This window comes from Corvus brachyrhynchos, unplaced genomic scaffold (assembly GCF_000691975.1).
Source record: "Corvus brachyrhynchos isolate BGI_N302 unplaced genomic scaffold, ASM69197v1 scaffold258, whole genome shotgun sequence".
Lineage (NCBI taxonomy): Eukaryota > Metazoa > Chordata > Aves > Passeriformes > Corvidae > Corvus > Corvus brachyrhynchos.
In genome coordinates this window covers 229,081-256,700 of record NW_008240122.1, presented here as the reverse complement: position 1 = coordinate 256,700, position 27,620 = coordinate 229,081, and the positions used below count along the sequence as shown (strand labels likewise).

The 27,620-nt window shown below is 41.0% G+C and overlaps 1 protein-coding gene across 1 annotated transcript in view; it reads right to left on the bottom strand.

Moving 5' to 3' along the window:
- Nucleotides 1–26,887, bottom strand: part of KCNH1 (potassium voltage-gated channel subfamily H member 1) — a gene marked incomplete at its 5' end in the record, with an annotated part of 167,430 nt that extends 140,543 nt beyond the window's left edge. Inside the window, 5 exons of the mRNA XM_008641688.2 lie at nucleotides 575–967; nucleotides 8,710–8,828; nucleotides 16,441–16,569; nucleotides 26,386–26,492; nucleotides 26,739–26,887. Of these exons, the coding sequence (XP_008639910.2) occupies nucleotides 575–967; nucleotides 8,710–8,828; nucleotides 16,441–16,569; nucleotides 26,386–26,492; nucleotides 26,739–26,887 (897 nt within the window). The remainder of the gene's footprint in view (nucleotides 1–574; nucleotides 968–8,709; nucleotides 8,829–16,440; nucleotides 16,570–26,385; nucleotides 26,493–26,738) is intronic.
- Between the last annotated feature and the right edge of the window lie 733 nt (nucleotides 26,888–27,620).

Here is a 27,620-nt window from a genome sequence, read left to right as displayed (position 1 = left end):
CCAAACAATGCTGCACGGATCACCAGATATCCGCACAGTGCTTTCTGGTGCTCTAAGACAAATCAGTGAGTCACTGCCTGCCTCTTTGCCACCTGCTATAGAGTACTAGAAGCAGCTGAGAAAAGTGTATTTTACTTCTCAGTTGTTCCTGTGAAGAATTGGCATTAGCAGAAATACCCTGTTTGGTCATGAGTGAAAGCAAGCACAGCCTGCCCCAAGAAACTGTCCTGACACACAGCTCAAACTATTCCTGGTAAGGCAGATGGAGCAGTCTTCCTCAGTGCTGTACAGAGGTGCTGCTGTCTGCCTCTACCTGCCCTCCTGAACTCTGAGGATGCAGAAAGAAGGAAAATAAACACAGATTTTTAACAGCAGAAACTACAGCAGCAATTAAAGAATGAGCCTTCTGGGTAGGACTCATAAGCAAACCTCTATGCATGCTGTGGGTGGCTACCAGAGACATATGTACAGTAATTCAATAAATTTAAAAACATAAATTCCTTTCTTCTCTCCCGCACCTCCTCCCAACCATCGAGTAATAATTAATGGGTGGAATTTAAACTGGTATACTGACCTCATCAACATTCTCAAATGCATTGATGACATCATATGGCAGGCAGGAGAGCAGGTCAATCACAAACCAGGTCTTCAAGTAATTCATGCGAATCAGCTTGGGGTCAGAGATCACCTCTCCTGCCGGCCCCACAAAGGTGGTGTGGAAATTAAGCACAATGTCGACCAGAAAAATGACATCTACAATGCTGTCAACTACTAGCCATGCCACGTTGTTCTGTTTGGTTTTAAAGGAGACATTGTAAGGGACCAAAATAGCAGTGTAGAAGGTTAAAATCAAGATGATCCAGTCCCAGGTAGTCTTGAAAACACAATAATGCAAAATTATATGCGGTGGAGTCTTTGGTGCCTCTTGTTTGTACTGTGGGAGGATTTCAGAACCCAGCTGCAATACCTGTAGTCAGAGAGATTTCAGAGAAAAAAGAAAACATGCTTACTTTTTTTCATGGTATTTTTCACACTGTAGTTTCTCAAGCTCAGTACAACAGTTCATAAAAATACATGTCCATTAACTACTTTTATCACCATGAAATGGTAAGCAAGCCAAGAAAAGTATTCTGTTACACAAATCAGCATCAAACTAAGAACAGCTGTTTCTTTTAATGCCATTAATTATTTTTTGACTCTAAACCTAATGTGTGCGGTGTCCAAGGCATACAGAGAAGAGGTAACTCCTTCAGCTATCTAGACAGACGAGGCAGAAAAATGATGGGCAAGAATAGGCAGGAAGGCAGGTGAGAATAGAAATTGCTGGCAAAACCAGGAACAATACACAACGGAGTTCCAGTCCAGCAGCAGGACCACTGGACTACATTTTTTTCAACACTGGCTATTTAACTCTTCACTATACCATGTCTGAAACAGTCTCAAACTACAATCTGTCAGGAATGCACAGGCCTTTCCTCCTCTTCTCTGGGCTGTGCAGGTCCAAAGCCCACGGATATCTATCATTAGCCTCAATAAACTCATTTTGGATTTCAACTTTTCGTTCAGAGAAAGAAGCTCAGTGTCTTAACTACCTGATGGTGTAGAATAGTAGAAAGATAGAATCATTTATGTTGGAAAAGACCCCTAAGATTGTTGAGTCCAACAATTAACCCAGTACCACCATGTTCTCCAATAAACCATGCCCCCAAGTGCCACATCCACACACCTTTTGAACACTTCTAGGCATGGTGATGCCACCATTTCCTGGGAAATCTGTTCCAATCCTTGACAACCCTTTCAGTGAAGAAATTTTTCCTAATATCTAATCTAAACCTCCCCTGGTGCAGCTTGAGGCCATTTCCTCTGGTCCTGTCATTTGTTACCTGGAAGAAGAGACCAGTCTCCCCCTCACTACACCTTCCCTTCAGGCAGCTGTAGAGTGAATGGTCCCCCCGAGCCTCTTTTCTCTCCAGGCTAAACAACCCCAGCTCCCCCAGCTGCTCCTCATCAAACTTGTTCTCTAAACCCTTCACCACCTTCATTGCCCTTCTTCGGACACACTCCAATGCCTCAATGTCCCTCTTGCCGTAGGGCACTCCAAACTGAACGCAGGGTTTGAGGGGACCTGCCGAGGCACACTGTTGAGTTACACTGCAGCTAGGTCTGAATTCAGGAAAGCACTACTGCAAAAGATCATCTGCCAGCATGTGTTTTAAACCCTGGACCTCAAGCTGAGCACATGCTGACAGTGAGCACTGTTTTGCATAAGTGCAGTCTCAATCAGTGCTGCCCATTTGATGTCTGCTCTCTCTCCAGTTCTGCCCACTGCTGTGAAAACAGTATTATCATGTATTTAATTCTTGGGAACTCAAGTTTCTTTCACATACCTATGAATAAGAACGTGTTTGTTTATACGTATGGATATACATGAGGGTGAAATCAATATCAAGAACCTGTGTCCTAATAAAGAAGTTAAATTTTAAAATTAATTTTACCCTGGATGAGTTATGAAAGTAAACTGAAAGGATGATAGAGGCTTGCTCAAGTGAAATGTGTTTGGTAATGCCAAACTCACAGAACCTGTGAGAAGTATTTAGGAGCATGGTTCCTTTTTCACATTTATTTACACATAGTTCAGAGCAATAGGAAGCAGAGAAGGAAATTAAATGGCTGTTTTTCCCAGGGAAAAGATAAGACAACACAGCTAGAATAGAAGGATGTCTTCCTTTCACACTCCTTATCTCAGCTTTTTTAATGTCAGTTATTTAGACATGGATTTTATCCTCACGCTTTTCTGAGTGCCTTTTTTTTTCTTTTTGGTGAACTGGTGAGATTTTTTTCCAACAGTTTCAGCCAAAGGGGACAAAAAAACCCAATCAGCTACAAAAGTTCTACTTGGACAAAACAGTCTCAGATGAAACTCCCTGCTGCTTTGAACCTCACATAATCACTCGTGTACACAACAGGCGTCAGACACTGTCAGGTCACAGTTCCTAGCACATGTGTAAACAAGAATGGGAATTGCAAGCCTGCTGACTTTGAGTCCAGTATGTTCTCCTGAAGACAATTAACATGACCTGCTCTGACAGACCTGCATGTTACCACAGAGGCATTAAGAGTTTGAAAAAATTTTGATTAAAAGAAACCAAGAGGACTCAGTATTTTTGTTTCACTGAGTTTCTAGAATGACAGCAAAGAGGAGAAAGGAACATTTCCCCTGCAGACCCAACTAGGACTCAGACATGTTCACTGCAGTATTACGTAGTCTGTCATTCCTGACGCTGATTCATGTAGCTTCTCCATACTACCAAAAAAAAAAAAAAAAAAGAATTAAATAATGTTGTCTTGTGGTGAGAGGAGCTGGAAGCAGCACAAGGCACATGCAGTCTCTCTTCTCTGCAGGAGGCACTGGCCAAGCCCATGCAGTCCCCAGAAGTCACTGGTAGTGACTGGAAGAGGCATAGGTTGTGTATTGAGTCCGTGTGTGTACTCAGAGCATCGTTCCCTTCAAGGCTTGTTTGCAGTCCCAGCAACAGATGTTGGGATGTCTTTTCTCAACAAAAGCTCTATCCCAAATCAATATTGCAAATACCTCCTGCCCTCCCTTTTGCACATTGCAGCTGTACCTGAATCACTTGGAAAGCAACGAGTTGCAACTGGCTTTTATGAGGCTCTGCATGAGCAGCAGCTCTAACATAGGATCCTAAGCCTGAAATACGCTTCACTGGGCGAGGAGAGTCCTCTGCAATACTCATTCACTGGAATAACTGATCAGCAAACCAAGCACCTCCATCAATAGTAACATTTTTCAGTCATTTAGCTGGATTTCAGTTCTAATGCTGAGATTTTACTGGTGTGGGGAGATGGGATCACTCTTCAAATGCAGCAGGAAAGCATAATTGCTTCTTCTGCAATCACAGGTCTGCTACAGCTTATTTTTTAACCCCTGGTATTATATGAATAAGTTCAATATTTTGGTAACTGTTCTAGTCAGCACAGGAACCTCAACCATGAAAAACTGAAAAAAAAAAACTTGTTAGTTCTTGTCAGCTTGGTTCTTATCTATACATATGTAAGTTCTAGACTGAGAATTGTATCGTGCATTCCATTTTGGTCACTGCTGCTCTCTTTGTACTCCAAGAACTCGTGGAAATTTTGCATCAACGAAACCAGATTTTCTGGAAAATATACTAATGTATACCCAAATAGGGAAAAACGCAAGAACAATCTCTGTTCAACAAAAAAGAAGGAGCTAAATTATGGTGTCCATTTTTTTGCCGTAAATAGAAAAAAACCCATTAAAATAAAGCCAGTGGAACTGTAGGAATGTAAAACTGAACTGAAAGCAGAAAAAACAGATTTCTAGTTCCAACTCGTTAAGAAAATAAACTGCTGCTTCAGTGTTTTAAAATGTCATCACCAAATACAAAGCACTCTCTCCTTGCTTCTTTGAGGTGCAAGGGCTACAGCACAGGAAAATAAAAGGATTGATGGTGGATTGATCTCCTTCCCTTCCTATTGAGAAAGTAAACATCCTCTAAACTATCTGAATGGCTGGGGACCTTATTAATAAGTCTTTTGAACTTCTGTTACCCCCCTGGAGTCTCTGGTGAAGCTCTGCCAATAGTTATTTAAAGAGACCAGGGGCCATGGCTTTAGTTGGTCTCCAGCAGGATGTGCACCAGCACTGTGAACATGAATCTTGAATGGAGGGGCAGGAGACAGGCATCAAGGAATAGGGATTCCAATCACTCACCAGGTGGGGAAAGCCACCTGCAGCAAGCCTGAGGTGCCTCCAGTCCTCTTTTTGTGTGGGGTGGAGGTGACACGTTCTAGCCTGGGCTCCCTCTCACTACATCACTGCCATGCACCTTTGCAAAACCACCCCATCTCACTGGCACTGCTGGAGATGGTTTCACAGCTTGAGGTGAAAGAAGGGCACTGCCCCAGCTCACACTCTCTCTCTCAGGAAAGGCAACTTGCTTTGCACACTGGCAAAAGTCTCGCAGTGCCTGGGGCCGCCAGCCAAGAGCTTTCAAAGGCACCAAATTCTTCATTTCACTGAAGGAAGAGAAACACGCCCACAACAAATCTTAATAATCTCAGAGAACAAGCATGTGCCTTTATCATAGAGCACAACAAAAGAGCTCAGTTCTGCAGGCAAACCACAGAGCTTGGTGCTAAAGATCAAAGTTTTGTCATGTCAATGCACTGGAAGTTACAAGGGCTCCTTTCTCCACTTTTCACACCAAGGGCCACACCGAGTCTATTTCTTCACCATCCTTCCAGACACACACACCACCCCTGGTTCATCAGGAGATGAAGAGCTATAAACACCACTCTCTGCACCATCCAGCAAACCCAGGTCGATGCAAAGTACCTTCTGCCCTATTCCAAGGTGCTCCTGCTGCCCTCCAGCCCCTAGGGAGTGTAGTGCCAACCTGAGACAGGTTTGCTGAAGTAGTCAGGTGTGGTTACTCACACACATGAACTAACTACATTCAAACTGCTTGTAAAGCTACTTCTCCTGGAGAGGAAAACAAAAAAACAAACCCCAAGAAATTAATATGAAAGTAATTATGAAGAAAATGTACACAACTGTATAAACCAATATGCTGAGCTTCCATTCGTGTGCACTGGACAATTTGATTACTACAATTTTCTGAATAATTGAAACAACTCTGGTTTTGGAAGATTTTTCACTGTTATAGAGTTTTATCATAGTAAAAGAAATATTTATTTCAGAAATTTATTAATGAAAGTATTATTTCAGTTACTTATAATTCATCAGAGAATACAGCTGTATTATCTGCATTTATTATTTGTGGTAATGATGCATGATGCTTTAATAGCTCTCTGAAGCTGGAGAATTTTATTCCAAGAGCAGAAATGCCAAATTTCATCATGGGTTTTACAAGGTTGTGTCCTTTTTTAAACACAGAAAAATTTAAAAAAAAAAATTTTTTTTTTTCAAGATGGTGAATATATCCCAAATCAGGAGTCATAAATTGCCTCAAAAGTGGTTACAATGATTCATTTATTTTTAAGACTGTATGACTGGAGAGCAAAAAAAGAGCCAACACACAAACACTCACTCATTTCCAGCGTAATCTCTCCTTTTCGTGCTTTCAACTGCACCTATTTGCTGTCTCTCACTCTCCCTTGCTTTTGTTTTCACAAGCATCCACCCAAATTGCTCCCAAGCTAAGGCCTAGGTGCTAAGCCTCAATATTTTGATTGGCAGTTTTAATGGCAGTTATAAGTTCCTGGTAAACAATGTTAAAAAAAAAAAATGGCAGAAGTTCCATTCTTAATCAGTGCTGCTAAGCACCATTATAATTTTTCTGCTTTTATTTCTCATAACTATCATAATTTTTCTAATTTTGACACAATCTGGTTTGCCCAGAACTGCCTGGCAAAGGCACACCATCCCTACAATCAGCTCTTTGGTGATAGAGCAACAGAAATGCATCAGTTACTTTATAAACTCCTATTGTGAAATGTTGTCTCAGAGCTACCTAACACCCGTGTGCTGATTGCATCATTAATTTGGGTAGTTTTCATATGACTGCTATTAGAGAAGTCAGGCTAAAAAAAAAAAAATCTATGCCTACTGGAGAAAGTCAGAGACTGAAGCTTGTATTATCCATGGCCTGTTAGTCTGTCACTAACACCTTTCTTAAACTGTTTCATAAACAATAAAAAATTGTAAGCTGTTGTGGCAGGCTCCAACACCTTGCTCAGGTTCTAGGATGCAACCGCCTCCTGAGACATTCAAAAATATAAGTGATAAATAACTAAAAGCAACACAAATAATACTGCAATAAATGTGGAGCCTTCTCATGCAAACAAGATTGATGTGAAGTGTCATAGTGAGTAGCAAAAGAAAAAGGATGAATTTTAAAATTTCAAATAGGTTACTGCAGGGATGAAGGAAAAAAAAAAGAAAAAAGATTTGAAAATACAACAGGGAACAGTTTGAGATCCCATATTCAATACTATCAAGAAGCCTTTGCAGAATAAGGAGCCTGGCACCCCATATATCTTCAAATAAAGAAAAGGAGTCTTGTCTGTATGATTATCTGCACTCTTCTTTTCTCTAGTGTAGTTTTATTGACTTAAATGGAATTACAGCAGAAATAAAAGCTACCTAACATCACAGCTGGGGCTAATGTTCTTTGTAAAATTATGACTGCAATATTCAGTCAGCAATTAAAGAAACTCATTTCAGACACGTAAACTATACACTTGCCCTTTATTATTTGTAATGAATCAATTGGCTGTGCCAGTAAGAATACTTGCAAAGACTTGTTGAGCACACGGACTTGCAAAATGTTTTGGTAACATGTAGTCACTGAGGTCCAAACTGAGGTTCACTGAGCCAAACAGAGTAACCTCAGACCCTTTGCCTTAAGTTCTGCTGCCTACATTTTAGCATTAACTAAAATTCAGGGGTAGAGATCTAAGGAGAAGAAAGGATTATTTGATATGAAGCTTTGAGTAGGATAAGAAGGAAAACTGTTCCAAATTCCAGGATGCTAAAGCAACCTCAGGGTGGACATGTGCTAATCACATGGTGTTCCTGCACTATGGTGTCCATGTGAATGTCTGTCCCTTCCCTGTGCTAGCATGATCCATGTTATTTCTGTACTTCCAACAGAAACTGGTTTCCCCTTCTTGAGTACTTCTGTATTAAATACTGAATAGGTAGATCCTGTCTGTGGGAATTTCATCATTATATGTGATAATAACACAGGCCTGAGCAGGAGACTTTTAGTTGGCATAGAAACTAAGACGTACACAACAAAACTAACAGAGTATAGTATAACTGACTATATGGAGACCTCATGGAACCCATCACTGCCTTACACCTCCAGCTGCACAGGAAGATCAAGAATTACTGACTAGTCACAGCTGCTGCCAGGGAATTCACAGCAGGGAGCGACACAGGACTGCCATGTTATACTGGCTGTGCTGTCATTAACATCGTATCAAGCCTCTCCCCAAGCTGTTTTTATGCCAGGGAGACCCTGCTACTGGCCCAGGAGACAGCTACAGGAAACTTGGGACAGTCTCTCCCCCTCGTGGCGAAAGCCCTCAAACCCTAAGTGCTCCAAGGAGCCTTCTCTGCCTAGGGCTTATCTCGAGACTTTGAGAGACTACTTAAATCACAAGGTTTCACTCTCCTAATCTGCCTGCAATGTTGCTTGTGGCATCTCACAGCTGTTCTGTCCATAACACCAGTAACTGAAACACGTTTTAACCAGCTGGTAATGCAGGGTTGGGATCCCACTGAAAAGCAACCAGACATAAATTAATTCAGAGAACAACCATGTCATGGATTCTCCAGAATTTCCTTGTGTACTAGACTGAATTTTTCTCACCTCAATTTTACATAAGTAAACAGTCCACAATCCTCCTCTTATTAAGATCCTCAGAAGAATGGAAACTAAGCAATAAAGTATTATTTTAAGAACACCTTTATAAGACTTTGTTAAGATATGGAACACAACACTGCAATTAGGAAGTCTTTGGGACACCTGTTTTCATTCTGCTGTCATGGGACGCATTTGACAGCACATGTGCCATATTCCAAGCTTCAGATTCCCAGGGCAGGGAGGACTGACAGTTCTTGGCTCACGCAGAGACGACATACCCACAAAGGCTAAAAACATTTCTTTACAGCCTCCTGGGGAAAGAAGAAATTACCTCAGCAAGTCTTGAGTGCTTGTGAACGTTCTCTCCTTTCTGCACGCTGGGAGCAAGCTGCTGCAGCACTCCTCGGCTGCTCGTGAGGGCACGGGTCAAGCGGGCAAACTTCCCCCAACCTTGAGAAAACATGCAAGATTAGACACATTACCAAAAAAAGCTACAAGCGTACCTCATAAAACCTCTTACAACTAACGGGGGGAAAGAAGTTAAAACAGAGCAATCTGCTTTAATTCTGACCAGAAGGGAGTATAATTTAACCAAGCACCAGATAAAAGCAAGCCAGAAAATAGGTGTCAGCATGGTACTGTAATAAAACCCATGACTGCTGTGACTTTGTACTCAATGACTCTACAAAAGTACTGCTACATGAACTGCATATTTTGCAAGGATAAATGTCCACTATACAATAATCTCATATTAAATCTAATGACCAGATTTGGATCTCGCAGCACTGCAGAAGACACTCCAGACTAATCAAGATGTAAGACTAGAGTCGTGCACCATGAAAATTACAATTGTCTGCAACAGAAGTGAATCTGGCCTCAGATGCATCAAGCATAGATCTGGAATAAGAAGAGAAATATACATAAGATAATAAAAAGCAGAGCAGAAAAGCAAAACAAAATCATTAATTTTACCCTCTCTAAACAAAAGGGGGAATATACTGATAGATTTTCTCTAACTCTAATTAAACATTTAGCAGCTTCTGGCAGAGAAGTCATATGCTGAATTTTAATTCGGAATATTTTTTACAGTGATTTCAAATACCCCTCAAAATAGAAGACCATCAATGACAGTCAAAAGAGCTAGCTACAACTATAATTTTTATGAGCAGTACTTTGCCATAACAGAAAGTCAGGCAGAGTATGCATCTGGATATTTCTGGTATACTGAAAGGAAAGTATCAGTGCATTTACTCCTGATCTTGAAAAATGCTAGCACCGCCTGGGAGCTGTTGAGCTCCTACTCCTCATCTCCTACTCCAATTAAGGATGCTCAGCACTTTGATGATTCACTCTATAATGAGAACCTGGTAGGGAAAACGTCCCCTACACAGCTTTCTTGTAGACTCCTTTTAGGTACTGGAAGGTGCTATAAGGTGTCCCCAGAGTCTTCTCCTCTCCAGGCTGAGCACCCACAACTCTCCCAGCCTGTCTGCACAGCAGAGGTGCTCCAGCCCTGTAAGCATCTTCGTGACCCTCCTCTGAACTCACTCAACAGGCCCTTCTTACGCTGGGGGACTCGGAGCTGAGTGCAGTACTCCACGTGGGGTCACATGAGATTAGAGCAGGAGAATCATTTCCCTTGACTTGCTGGCCACGCTGCCTTTGATGCATCCCAGTATACTTTATGAGCTTCAAGTGCATCTCGCCCAGTCATGTCCAGCCCCTCACCCGACCCAGGTGCAGGACTTCACAGGTGGCCGGCCCGACGAGGCCCGAGGGCGATGCGCTCCAAGGGGACCCGGGCAATCGGCCTCTCCGGCCCCGGGAGGGAGCTGCTGCGGGACGGGCGATCCGGGCGATCCGGCGCTGGCCGTGGTGCTGACGCGGGACGAACGGGGCTTGTTCGCAAACGTCGGCCCCGGACAGAAACAGAACAGACCACGGAGTTCCAGCTTCACCCGGGAACTCGAAACCGGCCTCCCTTACCAGACGCGAAATGTTTCTAATGCCAGATAACATAGACAGCTCCTTTTACCAAATCAAACCAGATTGATGGAGAGGGCATTTTCCTAGAAGATTCAAAACCTGAGGACAAACTTTCAGCGTGCATTTTCTTCCAAACATTGTTCTAAGATTTGGGCTACTTGGACATAAACAGAAAGAGGATGAAAAGGAAGCACCTCACTTGAGCTTTCTTGCACAAAAGCACTGCCAGACAACGCTGTGGCACGATTTGTGGCTATGAATGCAGAGCACTTCCCAAGAATCATCTCCTTTTGAAAGGTAGAGCTTAACCCATTCCTCTCTCCTCAGCATCCCCTGTAAGCATCTCCTGTGCCCTCACTTGTGGCTGCCTAAATGGCACACAAAAGAACTGTTCCCACCAACACTGGATCCCACCCTCTACTCCAAACTCTGATCTGAAAGCAATTATAACTGTTCTAGGCAAGAGATTGTGTCACAAGGCGGTGCTTTTCAGCTTGGCTTTTTAAACCAGCATGGATACAAATTGGGAGTATGTACCCTAATTCCCTCCACACACAGGGTACCACACGTGGGAGCCCAGCTTGGAGATATACCCACCACTGTGCCATGGTGTGCCTAGAACCAGGCACTGAATCAATGTGCAGTGTGTGTGAATTTCATCTTTAGAACAGAACACTCTCCTCCTTGAATTGCCTTTGTGAAAGAAAAAGATAAAAATGTGGCAACTCCAACATACAGTTAAACCTGCAGGTTGTGGCATAGGAAAAAGAAAATAAAAATTAAATGGAATGCCAGTACTAGACCTTTTGAATGATAACATCTCCAGTAAAGCCTGAAAAGACAGCAGTACCTGTTGAATTTATTGCAATTTTCCCTCCAGAACCCTAAGGACAGTCACAGCTGACAGCAGGTCAGATATCTATCCAACAAAGATGGGTCAAGTAAGCCATAGGACTTAAGCCATAGGACTGAACACAAACACTAAATTTTAAGGGTCAGGGAGCTTTCCAAGACAAGGAACTAAGCTTCAAAATGGTGTGAGAATATATTGGTGTCAGTCCTGCTAGAACAGAGGAACCAGATGATATGGATTAGGAGTTTTCTTTCAACACAAGCAGTTGGTATAGCCCTACGTACATTGTTTTCCTCTAGAAACAAAGAAAATATAAATTAAATTTAAAATCTAATGATCCTAGGTGGTTCTAATATAGGCATATATATTCCTCAAACGAAATAAGCTCACATAGCAGAGAAGACAGTTTGGAATTCAGGAAGCAAATATAAAGCTGGAAACCACCCCATGGCAGTGCTTGCCTGTGCCCCATCTTTGATTCTAATCCATTTTTATCATTTTTTGGTCTCCTTTTTCATTTCTGCAGAAAATATCATGCAGGGACAAAGCAATGTGACGACATTAAAACATCTCCAGCTTCAAAAGGATGGGAAGTCTTCAAGATTAACAGCACTGATTACACCACCCCTGCATTCCATGATGTTCTTCCAGCTTTCCACCATTTCTTCGCAAAGAGGTGAATAGAAATTGCTTCTCGTAACACCCAAGACAAGATGATTACAAAAGCTGTCCCCTGAGACTTGTTTCATGTGGAAATATGGCACTGAAATATACTTTTGTGCTGCAGTATTTAACTCATCAAAACTTTTAAAGCATGAAGTTTCATTTAACAATGGCCTTAAGCTGAAGAGGCCAATTTTCTAATATTTTAAGAATTAAAAAAATAAGTATTTTTAAGTAAGTTGATACTCAACCACAACAGCATTTATTATTTATTTGTAGGTAGCTATTTATTTCCTACCACTCTTCTCAATTCAATCCTAATAACTCAAGAATTCAAACATTAGGAACTGTGGCAGTTACAGAACCCTTGTTACCACGTTGTTGATCCATGACTTACACAATTCCTAGAGTCAGAACAAGAAGCCATTGTCTGCTAGAGAACAAGCTTGTTTGTCCACGGGTCTATTGTTCTGTGTAAATGTGAATAAATCAAGATTCCAGCAGTTCTTTCCTCCACTCAAGCCACCTTTGTATTCCAACACATGAAAGATCCTTGCTTGCATCCATGAAGCTTCTCTGCAGTGCTCCTTCTCTTTGAAACCACATGACTAAAACAGTATTATTTTTCCATCTGGACTGGGAAAGCATAGCAAAGACTTTTAATATACTCACTACTTCCTTTTCATTTGTTTCCTTTTTTTAAGAAAACATTTCATCCAGATGAAAGCAGAGTGTATCTTCATCAAAATATTTCAAACACTGGCTCTGTTCATATAAATACATCTTTAAAAACAGAACCAAAAATCAGACAGCAACCAAAAAAAACCCCAAAAAAGCAGAAACAAAAAGGAAAAAATAAAAGGAAATGTGAATTTTTTCCCTGAATTAAGATGAAGGAGACAAAATGGTTTTTTGTGTCTGTACTCCTGCATGTTATGCAAAGGACAGCTCAGCTGCAAAATGAAATAAAGCATCTTCTGCAGAGGAGATGGCAACTGATGATTGCTACAAGGCACAGAAGGCTACAATATCTTGGAGGAAAACAACCATTCGCTATTTGATTCAGTGATGTTGAATTTGACCACCTCTTTCTATAAAAACAAAGTATCAAAAGCAAAAATTAGGATCCAAAGAATTGTTTCCTAACTCTTATGAGACTGCATAGATGCTCCTGAATATGTTCACATTGTATTCATACATTCCAAACCTGTTCAGGCAAACTGCTAACGAGCTACCCAGAGAGCAAGCACAGTTTCTATGTGTCTGCACAAATAACTGTTTTGCATAAAATGATGCATTCCACTTTATACACTATTCTCAAGCATCTCATACTTGGTGTGTTAGATGTCAAACCAGGAGAGACATATACAGACAAAAATGCATTAATTCCAAATATAGCATATACTTTAAAATTCAGCTAAGAAGGTGACCTACCACTTGACAAGCCAAATTTAGCTATGTTATAGCTTGATTTTGCCTTCTATTCAAGTAAACCTAGTTTCCCTGATTTTTTTAAAGGGGCAAGCATACGGGAAAAAGTGGAAAGAAGTTGTTTAAAAATATTATCAGCATCACTGACACACTATTTTTAAGTGGTTTTATTTAGAACACACTATTTTTAAAGCTGCTGCATTTTAAAGCAAGCTTACTTACCTTCCATGGCAGTCATAAAATAAACATCTTCTAAATTAACTGAATCAATTAACGAAGACTACAAGAAGTCTACTTTTTATGTGACTTTAGAAATATTTTCTAGTTTCATCAATTCCAATGTCTGACATTATTAATCAATAAAAAAAAAATTATTAAGCATGAAAAATGGTACTGGGACCTTCTATCCCTCTGAGTCACCTTCAGATAAAAGATGCCTATTCATCTTTGTGTAGTCAAACACCTGCCATTACAGCTCTACACTTTTCACTCAAGGAGCTGCATCATTTGCAGCTGAACAATCAGGCTTGAAATTGCCAGCAGGTGACAGAAAACCAAGATACACCACAGCTAAGCAGGCTTAGCCTGACAGATTAGTTGCTCTTTATGTAGTACAAGAACATGATCGATTTAATGTTTTTTTCTACATAGACATACAGGCATTGATTTTGAAAAACTTGAATACTTATCTATAATCTTCTGCAACTGTGCAAATAGCACATTTTATTAACATATATCTGCATCTACAGGCAACCTATTACATATTAAGTACTCATATGCATAGGAAACTGATTTCACATACAAACACAGTAAAAGAAAAGTACTTGCTAAGCTGACTGAAGGTGAAAGAAGAAAAAAGAATTGATTCAGCAATCAGTTTTCAGTTCACAGTTTTAGTTTTTCAGATTGAGAGTTCATTCGGGTTGAGAATATGAGAAACACTACAAAGAAAATTGCTGTCTTTCAGAATCATGCTACAAAGTTCCTGTGTAACATTGTACACAGCACAGAGAATATGCCCTCTTCAAAGCTCATGTCTGTTAAAGTAATGGTTCTTAGAACAAGCCAGTACAATTTTACCTTTTTTAGATTTTCCAAAAACATTTTTTCACTCTGTGAATCCTAGAGCCTACTACAGATGATTATCTTACACTCCATACCTGTCTTTTCTTCCCCTCTCTCACAGTATACAATTGCACAGTAAGATCTAGTACTAAAGACATGGACACGCATGTAAAAGTCTCTTTGACAAATCAGCTCTTCCAAGAAATTGCTTATCTAGCCATGAAGTGACAATACAACATCACACACCCAAATTCCAAAGCTAGCCTACAGCAAGTAAGTTATGGAAGAAAAATCGATAAATTAAGGATGAAAACAGAAAATGCAGTTCCATTTATATCCTGCTTGATTTGTGTATAAAGTGACTGACAACTCTTTACCAGCATGAAACTTCGGCAGTTTTATTAATTTTAGGAGATCCAGAAATAATATTTGGAAGACTCATTTAGTGCACAAGCCCTTCTGTACATAAAGACATGGCACTCAGGGAAGGAGTGCACTGTGAATCAGTGGCCTCTAAATAATACATTCAGTTCTTCTGTTTGCAACCTGTTAGTCACTTTGCCAGTTTCCATGGGCCAGAGGGAGAAATTTTGCTTATCATGAATTCCTCTGCAAATCCATGCACTCAAGCGTAGGTTTAGTGCCTATACTGCTGGAGATTTGCAACTGCTGAGAATTACCATGCTCACTGCAAGAACAGCATAACTTCAAGATCCAAAGGAGATTAAAAAAAAAATAATTAGCATTCCCTTTCTTTAATATATTTGAATGGAAAACAAAAATGTTAGTGTTTCTTTGTGTTGAAAGTGAAGGACAAACTGCCTATCTCTTCCACATAAGGGAACTCCTGTGAAAGCAAAAAGACACAGCTACCACTCCTGAGTGAAAGTCCTGCTTAACAACTGACTAAATGAAGCAAGGGCCTTCACTACTGGCAAATAAATGAGAGCCAGCTTTACTGCATCATGCTGATTTATCTGTGCTGTCACTCCTCATCAGGATACAGTGAGGACCACTAGGCAGGGAAAAAATACTGTAGACTTTCTGACAAGGTAAGTTTTTTAGTTTTATTGAAGCAATAAGGAACCAAACAAATAGCATTAAAAAGAGAAAAAAATTACCCCCATAGCCTGGAAGAGGGTATGTTTGTCACGGTTGAACTTCCTTTTTCATGGTAACAGGTGTTTCCACTTTGAGAAACTATGTTTTTTTAAGAATAACATTTTGAGGATAAATGTAAATCAGTTCATCTTCACAGTAAGTTTCCTGTTTAATTTTATACTACAAATATTATTAAATACTACAAAAATGCAAACAACAGAAGAACTTACATCCTTTTTTACCCCAGAGGACACAAGTCCCTGTAATTCACCATAGGGTGCAGAAGGTCTATTTCTGACAGGATCTGAACCTGAGTGCAAGTTTATGCTGCTGTCACAGCTGAGTTTGCTTCCAGGTTTCCAGGCTGTAGCTCAGCAAAGGGTTAAGAGCAGAACACTGCAGTGCTACTTCACTCACCAGGACAGCTTGAACCTGATTCCACTTAAGATAGCTGGAATCTCTTCACATAGGCTAAAGGAAACTAGTCCAGAACTTTAACCTAAGAAATCCCATAATAATGGCAAGTAACATCAAGTCAGGCAGAATTAAATTATTCCGATCTTTGCTAGACTCAGCCAGGGTTAATTCCTCAGTTTTTGCATACAGCTTCACACACAATTTGTACAGGGCTGTTGAGCAACATTGTGAATGCTTGAAGGCTATGCTGGAGAGTGGGTTAGTAACATATTTAAAAGGAAGAACAGTACCTATTTACCATGTAAACGGGGCTTTCTGAAGCACTTGGGGCTTTCATTAGCAATGACCCTTTCCAGTGCAGGCCAGAGCAATTTCACTAAAGAAACCAGCAACCATTTCTTGCACAAATGCCATCCCCAGTGGAACAGCTACACGCTATTTTAACATTTAATTCTTTGGCTTGGGTATTTAAAGGACTTCAGCTCTTTCAAGACCAGGGCAAACAAACAAAAGTAGCATAAATATGTAATTGTGAAAAAGACCAACCTTTACATGAATCATCCTCAATGGGCTGCTTGAAAGCCGTTATGTCATTGAAAGTACAAAGAAATAAAACCACTTTATCCTGCTCATTTCGAATTGGAGCAATTTTCACAAAGAACCAGACAGGTGTTCCTGGAAATAAACACATCAAAGAGTTGGTCAATGGCAGGCAGAATAGTAAATGTGCCAGTTTAGATGTTTACATCTCAAATCAGCCATCTGTAAAAGTATCTTTAATGTTGGCTCTTTTCACAAACACCTATTAGGAAAAATAACAAAGCAGCAGCAAAGTTTGTTATTTAAGTTCTCTTATTTAAGAGCTCTGTCTCTGCTTAGCTTTTTAATCTTCAGGAATCACTCTATTTCTGAACGTCACCTGCAAAGTTAACACTTGAAATTAAGAACTGCCTTGTGATCTCCTGAAAGGACAGTCCCACGTATGTGCAAAGGCTGCACACAACAGTGTCTTGCTGGTTCTGTGCAGGATTTGAGACCAGGCCAGCTGTGCCTAGGACATGAGCATAACACAGAGTCTCAACTCAAGAACATGATCAGTTTGGTTGACTTTATAATTCCCTGCCAACAGGGAATGCCCTAAAAAAGACCATGCCCTAACTACTATGGTAGCCTATGTCAAACTTCAGAGACAGGCTCCAGGAGCTCTGGTCTAGCCTGTAAATCCCCTCATGCAACCCTTCCCAAGCTGCCTTCCAGCTTGCCTTGTCCTGAGCCTCCCAATCCCCCCTCAGTGTGAAGCAAGACTCAGCTGAATTCAGGAGAGAACCAGGCATAAGGACCAGAACACAAGCTATGGATGGGATCAAAGTTGTCCAGCACAGAACTGCACCTTTCTAATTACTGCAGTAGGTGATCTGCTAATGAAAACTGCTTGACAGATTAAAGCCTACACATAGCAGAAAAAGGTGGTCCCACAATACGACCCTTCAGATGCTGCTGCCATCTCTCCTTTACCTCTATCCACACAGATCATCTCGAGTGGAGAATCAGTCAGCCCTGCCTTTCTATACTTCTGGCAGTTCTGCTGAGACTGCTGAGAAGACCCTAGTGATACCAATAAAGTTCCATGTAACACGGCAGTGTCTACCTTGTTTCACAGGACTCATGCCGCACTGATTTTGGTGATATTTGAGTAAAAGCTGATTGGAGGGCTCAGAACAAAGCATTTGGCTACTGTATGTGATAACATGACCTCCCTGAAGGCAGCATTTTTAAGTCTGCAGTCTTTGGACATAAAAAGATGACTTCTCCAACTCTGAGGTACAGGGCAATAGGGACACTCCAGATCTGAGCCCTCAGGGAGTTCGTACCTGGGTTTTCAGACTGCCTCTACACCCTCAGTGATGATGAAAACAATTCATCATTGCTTTTGCAAGCACAAGAAGTAAGAGACAAAGTGAGGATTTAGGCTTGCTTGCTGTGAGCAGCATTTTTCTTACATGTCCCTTGTGAGCTATGTTCGGAGAGAAGGGTCTACATACCAGGGGCCAAAATAAGATCAGGATCAGCAGGAGCTTGATCCTCTGTGAAAGCCAGAATAAAGAGCACCACACAATTTTTGTCACTTATGTAGCAAAGTCTATTTTAGAAAGAGTGACCATTTAGAATATTTAGAAAGACTATTTAGAAGACTATTCATTTTTTTTCTCAGTCACAGGACCCTCCTCCATGCTAGTGATCAGATTCTCTTTCCCCTGAACTGCTCAGTATCTTAACGTGAGCACATGGTATGTTTCATGCAATAGTTTTTACTAACAAGGGCAACTTGTGTTTTCTGGCTGTGAAAGGGTCACAAGAAAACCCCAGGTACCTCACAAGTTACTGTTCAAAAAAGGAAGCAAAGGCAGCTTTTTTTCCAGGTATGTTAATATAAGGGAGGTTGTTGCTACCAGTGCCTCACCTGGCTGTTTCCCAGCCTCAGTGCTGAGCAATCTTTTCTGGCTACAGAAAGATAGGGCATCTCCAAAACCCATGGACAACTTCCATAAACGAAGTTCAATTCCTAAGGCTCCCACTGTGCCTGCATAACACACAGGCAGTTTCAAACCCTGGCTGAGATTCCATGCCATATGTACAGCCACTTCTACAAACAGCAGGGTCTATGATGCATGGAGGCCTCTGCTCAAGAAGCAGAGAAATCCAGATGGAATCACTGGTGGCCATTTCTGAAATATGCTGAAATATGTCTGCATGGCAGAAAGTATTCAAGGGTCAATATATTTTTTTTAAAGAGGTAGCATTCCTGAACAACCCCTTCCAAAAAAGTATGAGCAAACAAACATGCTAAGTGTGAAAAAAGATTCAGCTAAGTAACTGTGCCAGTAAAATCATCACTAACTTGCTAATGAGCTTAGAAGACACTGCCACAAAGCAGCCAACAGCAATTTTCTAGCCAGTAACACCCTTTACACTACCCTTTCTCAAAAGCTCCTAAAATTGTCTATCTCAATTTCTTCTTGCCTACTTGTTTTTCCCAACTTCACATGGGAACTATTCTAAGGCTGATCAAATCTGTATCCTGCTTTTACAGAGACTCCTTGGTGACTAACTGCTTTTCATTTTACCCACTTCAACGCCCTTCACTAACACTGCAACTTTTTAATCAGCCAGGATCTCCATCTATAGCCCTGCTTTTTGATCTCTATCTACATGCGCTTTTTTAGATTAAGGATTTTTTCCCCTCCCCAAAACCACTTTGTATTGCCTTACTACTTCAAGCTACAGCCATTCTGCTATGGGCTGCTCACATTATTAACCTTCATAGCATTGAGGCTGAATTACATGCTCAGTTTCTTCTCTGCCTCTCACAGTTATAAAAGCTTACTACCGTGCTTTTGAAGATGCTGTACTCAACACAGAAAGGATGCAATTCACCCTCTTATTCTGGCTATTTGTCAGATGCATGATGTCATCTTCCCTTTATGGTTATGCTATAGTATGTTGTTGCAGGAGTTTTCTAACATGTTCTGAATGCAGCAAGAGGACTTTTCCCAATAACCTGCCGAAGGCTGCTGCAGGGCAAGGAGCTTTTATCAGCAGAGTTCTTACTTCCTGACTCCCTTGACTCCCACTCCTGTGCTGCAATATTTACAGGAAGAAGGAAGACAAAACACTTTTTTACCTAGAACCAAGTGTAGAACTTAGTGAGGTGTCCCACAGTCTAAAAGAAAGAGCCAGATGCCCTCGACAGCTAAAGTAGATGTGTTTGCTGAAATGCACTATTTGGGTACCCTTGTAATTTCCTGAGTGCCACAAACAGAATGCAAAATCAAGATGGCATGCAGGGCTTGCAGAAGTCATCTTCCAGTTTGGGATCTACACAGTAACACTGTAACAGCAGAAACAAGTAGAAGGAAAATTCTGCCAGGCCATGTACCTGCTTCCACAACATTGTATTTTCCCTGCAGTGTATTCCCTAACATCTTGTCAGTGTCTCTTGTGAATAGGAGAAAAGTGGACCTAAAAATACAGTCATGAGGTGAGTGCTCACAGTGCTGGGTTACATGGGCTTTCCACAGTGCTCTGCAACCAGGAGCACATTCACAGCAGAACTGGGACCTGAACTGTGGGAACACACCAAATGGCTCAGCCAAGAAGTGGCCATGCTCAGCTTTTGTCCCACATACTGGTTTAATTATCAGAAGAATTTTACTTTTGAAACATTAAACAGTTTATTTAACTATTAAACAGGAAAGCCAAAGTATAAACTACTTATAAATCAGGTCGGAAACTAGAATTTCAGGGTCCTACAGGCAGCCCTCATGCTCTTGGTGTCAAAGCCAACATCCCTGCTCAGCCAGACAACCATGACTAGCAAGAGGCACAAACAAGGCCATTTTAATGAAAAATGTGATTTTCAGATTCTGATTTTCAAGTTATTCAGGCAGCGAAATTGCAGCATGTTCCAGAGTTCTCACAGCAAAAAAGAGTAACTTCCCAGTCTGCACTGATGCACAGCCACACAGAAAGTGTTTACCAGTGTTTCCAACAATACATCTACTTCCATTTACATTTTCTGTTTAGTCCTGGCAACCTCTCTCCCTGGTAAAGTTCAGTGATAATACCAGTGCACAAACAAAAAAGTAAACACTCATGAGCTACATTGGCTTCTGTTAGATTTGGAATCAGCAGTGAAAGAATCCAGAGTTTGTCTAGTGGCATAGGACCAATCATGCTAGAAAAGGGAATGTCCCTTCAAAGCTGCAGGACAAGCAGTGTGAATGACTGAGAAGAAATGAAAATCTACAATGAATGCCTGATAGTAGCCATAGGACCAGCCTGGCTCGTGGTACCAAAGTTATGAAGCCAATCCAGAATTAACAGGTGCAGCTCTTGATAGGCTTTTATGGCCTGAGCACAACACTGAGGGTGTTACCTTAAAGCAAAGACTATTTTAAGAGCTGTGATACAAGTCCCATGTCTTCTCCAGACTAACACACCATAAATGTCTGCACGCCTTTCAATTTCCCATCTGAAAGACAAATACTACTCTCTCTTCCTTCTCCTCTTTTCCAGTCCTGTGTCTTCCAGCAATATGTGCTCAGTCCCTTGCTGGGCAGGAACACCAGCATTTAACATAATATTTAACTTTGGTTGAAGTCTTTCAGAAATTCTTACAGCCTCAAAGTGAAAGAGGTCTTAAAGGTCTATTCCAGCTTCTCTTGGAGCATACCACTGAGCTCTCCTAAGTTTTCATTCCTGCCAAACAAAAAGAGCCTAGATGAAAATCAAAATCACTCTTTAAATATGCTCTTTGCCCATACCTTGAGCCATTTAACCAAAGAGGCCAACTGTTTTTCAAAACTACAAAAAGCACAGTTTAAATAAAACTGCAGTACACAATTTTTCTTTCCACTAATTAAACCAAAATTAATTTATAAATACAATGAAAAAACCATGTTTTGACAATTCAGCTGACATCTTCACTGCCATTAATGAATGGGGCAAGTTTCCTCTAAGAAGCACAACCTCTGCATTACTTGATCATGTCTCAGTCAAACAGTCATCAGACACCTACTGCCCTGAAGGAAAACAGGCGAGCAGTATGGATAGAAAAGTATGGAAGCACGTGCCCTGTCTCCATTGATTCCTACAAGCAGCAATGCAGACAGCACGACTTAAGTTATACAAACAGCATGGCTGACCATTACAGCCACCCCTTTTAGGGTTTCACTTATCCCAAGTACTCAGTATGAGATTGTTTCTCTCTATCCCACACAGACAGAACAGTTTGCCCAATGTCCAGCTAGCAAACCAGCTGATGAGGTGTGATCAGAGAGAGTTTGGCAAGCCACTGTACCCACCCAGATTTTAACCAAGTGTTCAGAGAAGCCTGTGATATTTGACCATGCAAGACAAAGAACAAAAGTCTTCCTATAGACTCTAGCTTGGAGCAGAGAGCATGTACCACATGAGAACAGACCAACTCAGTGTGCAGCTCACTCTGTGCCAACAAGAATGTACCTTTAAATACATTCTCAGCACTTTTAAAGCTGTTACCTTCATGTCTTCTCTACCTGGTGCTGGGATGCTGTGGCACCTAATGCTTCCAAAGGTCAGATCTTTACATGCTAAGATAAGGAAAAACAATTTTAGTCCCCAAAGGTGGAATTGCTACTCACAAGGGTTATCCTATGACACTGAAACAACACAGCAGAAAACAAGGTTCAGCACACACCCTTGTACCGCAGTAGTGCTGACATGGTTCACCCGATCCTGAGTTCTCTGAAGAACAGAACATGAGTATAAGGAAGACACAGTAAAGTCTTGAGATCTTCTTTCCATTTACCCCAGAAAATACTTAAGGATTACTACTGGGAATTCAGTACATACTTGTGGAGATGACAGCAGATCTTGCTTGCCAACACATTTGAAGTTGACAAGATCAATGGGAATTACCAGTTTTATGAGTCCAAAATATTTAATTTGACCTTGCTGAAGGTAACTGAACTCACACAGATGGATTTCACAGGAGATGCAGGTGTGCATACTGCTTGACAAATAATGGAGCTACACTTCAGTGAGAGGTCGAGGAGGATATATGTCACTTGACTCCAACACCCTCATTATTCTTTCCTGCTTCTGTTCCCATGCAATGATATGGGTTAGCAAAGGTTTCCATCTGGAGACACTATAGACACAGCACACACAAGATGGTTTTAACCAGTAACAGTTATGAGAAACTCTTTAGTGGTGAGCAAACACAGGTCTACCACCCTGAAGTGAATTTTGCTGCCTACAAATTAGGATGGGGTTGTTTCCTTTTGAACGTCTATAGAAAGCACTGGTCCCAAAGATAAATGCAAGTAGAATCCACCAAGTCACTATTTTAGGCTTATTTGTCATTCTCTGACATCTGAAGGCTTTCTAATACACTGGGGGAAGAAGGGAGAAGGAAGGAGGGGAGAAGACTGTGCAAATGTTAAAATGAAAATTTTAAAAATCAGACAAAAAAACCCCCCCCCCCCCAAACTCACAGTATTAAAGTTGTTAAACATTCAAGCACCCAGAAAACAGGGAAGTGAACCCCAGCACAAACTGAAAGTGCATCCCAGCCTTTGGGACTCTCACCACAATATGTTTACTCAGCAGAGAGCTACTGCTCTACAAAACTGCTTTGCAGTGTGCAAAATAGTTACCTACAGCCAACCCAGCATTCTGGCAAGCATTCTGCTGGTCCTATCTGTAGAGAACTTCTGAGACAAAAAAAATAAAGGTGTCTTAACACCCTCTCTGCAGCACAGCTGCAGACCATAAGCAGTGGCAATGCCTCTGCTCAGACAGGGGACACTTGAAGACTCTTTCTAACTCTTGATGCACTTCACCTTTGATGAGCTCACCCCACTTCAAATATTCTTCCACTGAAGTAGGTCAAGTACTGCATAGAAAAGGGGGTTAGATTTCAATTGGACACCACCTCTTCAGAGGCAAACAGAAGCAAGTAAATTTTGCATTCTTACAAAAATTTTCTTCATCAATAATGAAAGCAAGTGCATATAGAACAAGCCTGCTTTTGCATTGTTTGTATGCCAGGCCTACATTGTAGGTGAAAAATTAGGCAAAGAAAATCCAAATTTAATTTACTCAGACATTTTTAACTCATGAGGCTGACCATAAAGTGTAAAAGCTTAACAAATAGCTGTCAAAGTCTCATAAGAAGTTAGATGTTCAAAACACATCAGGTAAGGTAAGATATGACTAAGGCTAGATATAAAGTATTTTCTAATACATCAGCTGTACCCTTCCTTGGTATAGGTTAATTTATCTCCACTGACTTCAGACTTAGTAATGTTTTAATTTTTCCATGTAAAAATAAACAATACTTCCAGCATCACTGGATGCTCACATCTAATTAAACAATGGAACTGAAGCTGTCATGTGAAATTACTGTCAGTCTGCCTGTTGTCATTTTGCAGTCCAGATTAAAGAAAGCTTTCACTTTGTGTCTTTCCAGGTGTGACAATGAATCCCCACTGAATGCAACAGGATGGCATCAAAGCAACAATGACAAAAATCTGGTGGCTGTGCACCTGTTTGCTCTAATTGCTTCCAATTATCCTGAAGAAGCTCTTATTTCTGGGAAGCAATTTTTCCAGAGAATTACAATGATTGTTACATGTCTGCTAAGCCATCAAGGGCCTAGCCCAAGGAAACACCAAATCTCTATCACAACTTCAAGTTCTGAAAACAGAGAGTATAGTCACTTTTGGATGGGGGGAGGACTGGACAAAAAAAGGAAAGGCCAGGGTAGAGGCAGCATCCATAAATGCAAACATGATGAAGGCAGAAAATTGTATGTTGTTTCTGGAGTTGATACTGTGAACTGCAATGAGGCTTGTGGATATACTCTGTCAACAGCTGGATGGGGAATTCTTATCACACAACCAAGTAAATACTAGCCCTTGGTCACCACCATGGAGAGTGCCATGTCAAAAAGAAAATAGCCTATCACTTCTAGTAACATCATTAAATGTCTCACTCTGCTGTTGACATGTAGGACCAGGGAATAATTGTTACTCAGAGAAAGAGAAAAATGGCTGCTGCTCCTAAAAGTACAAGATTGACTTGCACTACCAACATCATTATCAACTCAAAACTCCTATTTTGTTTTCCTTTGTTCCTCCAAAAGGATAGAGTCTGTACTATCAAAGCAGCCAGAATTACATTACATGTGCAGGCTGTGGAAAATGTACCAATTATCCAACAACTCAAAAATGGAAAAAAAACCTTGCTATTTATCATGACTGTTAAGTTTATAAGGAGGGAGCAGACAGGTAAAGAACAAGAAAAATCTATTTCCTGTCTATTTCACTGGCTAATTTGAAAAAGAAAAATAGAATGAGGAAAGAACAGAGAGACAAAACAGAAGAAACAAAGAGCAGGATGTCTAACAAAATTCAGGGTCCTTTCCCAAGCCTTCAAACTGAGAGCAGGTTAGAACCAATCATGTTCATTAGCTGAACCATTGCCATAGTTGCAGGCAGAGGTAAGGTGACCACAGAGGAAAGGCCACTTAGCAGTCTGGGTGCTAAGTGACTGGTAAACAGGACAGTGTTTTTCTGTGATGTGGCTTATATTGAGAAGAAGTTCCACAATGTCCCCTTTTCTTATATTTTTCAGTTAAAACTTTCTAGTGTTATTAGTCTCTGCAACAGTAGTTAATGCATCTCTAAAGCTATAAATCTAACAAACATTAGGTGCCCTGCGTTTTGTTAAGCTTGAAAGCAAACTCTGTGCTTCCCTTTTTCCCATGCCTGTGACCCTGTGTGCACAGAGCAGAACCATCGCAGCTCTGTCTTTTGGCATGTCACACAACACAGCTACTGCACAGCTGGACTTTGTTCTAGGCCACCTCTCCTCAGAGGAGTGCACAGCAGGGCAGGAAATATTCCTCACTCCACGGTTACCTTGCTTTAAATCTGCAAAAAAGACAGAGAGGCCCCCAGCTCTACTACAGGCCATATGCTGCAGCACGACAGAAGAGTAGCTGCATAGTCTCTTGGTGCCAAATCACTGATAACTAAGAGAGAATTCCAGACTCTCCTAGATCCCAGGACTGCAGCTTATTTACTTGGCTTTGGATGCATAGATGTGAGCTGCATATGGTCCCCACGGCCACAAACTGTGCTAGGAACAGAAATCAGCTTTTAGAAAATAGGTAAACATCGGAGGCAGGTAGGGCTAGGAGGAAAGCAGCACAAAGCAAGGCCATACAGACAGTGCATGCAGGCAGTACCAGCTCCTTTATTAGAAGGCAAAATTGTTAAGAGCAAAATAAGTTCCAGAATGAGACTTTTCAGCTTAACATCTACCCCGGCTGAAGACTTCAGTGTATTTACACTTCAGGTAACATTAAGTAGATGAAAACAACTGTGCACAACATAGTCCACACTAGATGAGACAACAAGTTTGGGGCAAGTAGTTCATCTGCTGACATGTGCAGTTACAGACAGGCCGAATTTCCTAGGAAAAAAATCATGTGCCAATTAAGGATTTTTTGTCCAAAACAAAAGAAAGCATCAGAAGTAGCTCAGTTGCTAAAACAAAAGATGGGTTCTTTTTATTCCAAAACTACTAAATACTGGCTTTGCTACGTCAAGTTTTTTAAAACTGAGAAAGTATGTTCTCTGTAGTGGAAACTTGCACAAACCTAGCTTGTGTACTACCACTGATGGAATCTTCAGTGTTGTCTTAAAGCATCACACCCAAATTACTCTAAACGTCAGAACAAATTACAACGCTTCCTCTGCCTCCCTGAGTGACTTTCATCTCTAATGTTCTCATTTCTCCCTTTTAGATCAAGTGGCAGAACTGGGGCTTATTTAGCCCTAGATAAAGCACAGTCCTCCAGGGTGACAGAATTGCAGTTTCACTACAATATAGAACAACTTTGCGCACCTACATTAATGAACAAACCAATCAGCCACTTACTGTTCTTCTTGTACATCAAGATTTCAAAGGAGTTCATCTCATAGTTCTCAAATGTTTGCCGGACCTTGTCAATTGTATCTTTGTCTGTCAGCTCTCCATACATAAAACTGCAAATAAAGGGAGAAATTCAAGTCAGATACCAGACAAAGACACAAAGCCATTTGTTTACCGTGTAAAAAGGACCCATTTAGAAATGGCTCTTCTTTGGTTTTGTTTCACCTGGAAAGCATATTTGACAGATGTAGCCCCAGGAGATATAAGACAAAACTGGAATAAACAGATTACTTTCCTCCTCAAGCAACAGGCACAACACTACAAGCTATTTAACAGAAAATAAATCTGTTCTCAGATACCTGCAGGTGCTGCTCTTTTGCATAACTTCTGCTCTGTGATATCCTGATAACTTGCAAAATCCATCGTTGCTGTAGACAATGGGCCAATCCACGATCTGGGCATTACCCAAGACAAAATTAGTATCTGTTTGAAAAAACACATCAGTTAGACGTTAGTCAAGGCTATGGTTGTATTAGAGGACATATTTATTTCAGAACCCAATCCTAATTGCTTCAGTCCCTGCACAGTTTTTCCCAGATATTACTCTCACTGCAGTCAACAGGATCATTCCAAGTTTTAATTTTAAGTAAATGCTTACTTTTAAAAAAGTGTTAATTACTCAGCATAAAAAGATGCGTTTATGCAAATGAAACACGATGGTTAAGCAGGTAAAATTCATCTCTTGACTGAGGACAGATCCACCAAACTGTTTCCCTCTGTGCCACACGCACAGATCCACCACGACACTCAGTTTGAATGCAAAGCCTCTCACAGTGTGCTCCTCTCAACACTGCCTTCACTGCTGGCCACACAAGCCCAAATGCTTATGTACAGCACAGCACTCCAAACAGGACACCAAGAACTAGGGCTAGCAATTACACCAGCAGAAGGAACTCCTTGTCTGCCACACAAACCAGAAGGAGTTTCAATCAGTACAAAAAAAACTAAGCAGGATTCACACCTCCATTCTCACTGGAGCTGTGCGTGTGCCTTCTATTATGATTGCCAACTCAAACCAACACCTGTGCCAAGACAGACAGCAGCCCTGGGCACTGGCAGGCAGGAGGAGATGGTGGCTCCTGTCACAGCTGCAAAGACCCTCTGGCTTTTGAAAGAAAGGCTGGGCAGTCCCACGAGATCAAGAAGCACTCATTTTTAAGGAGAGCCCTTACAGGAGTTCA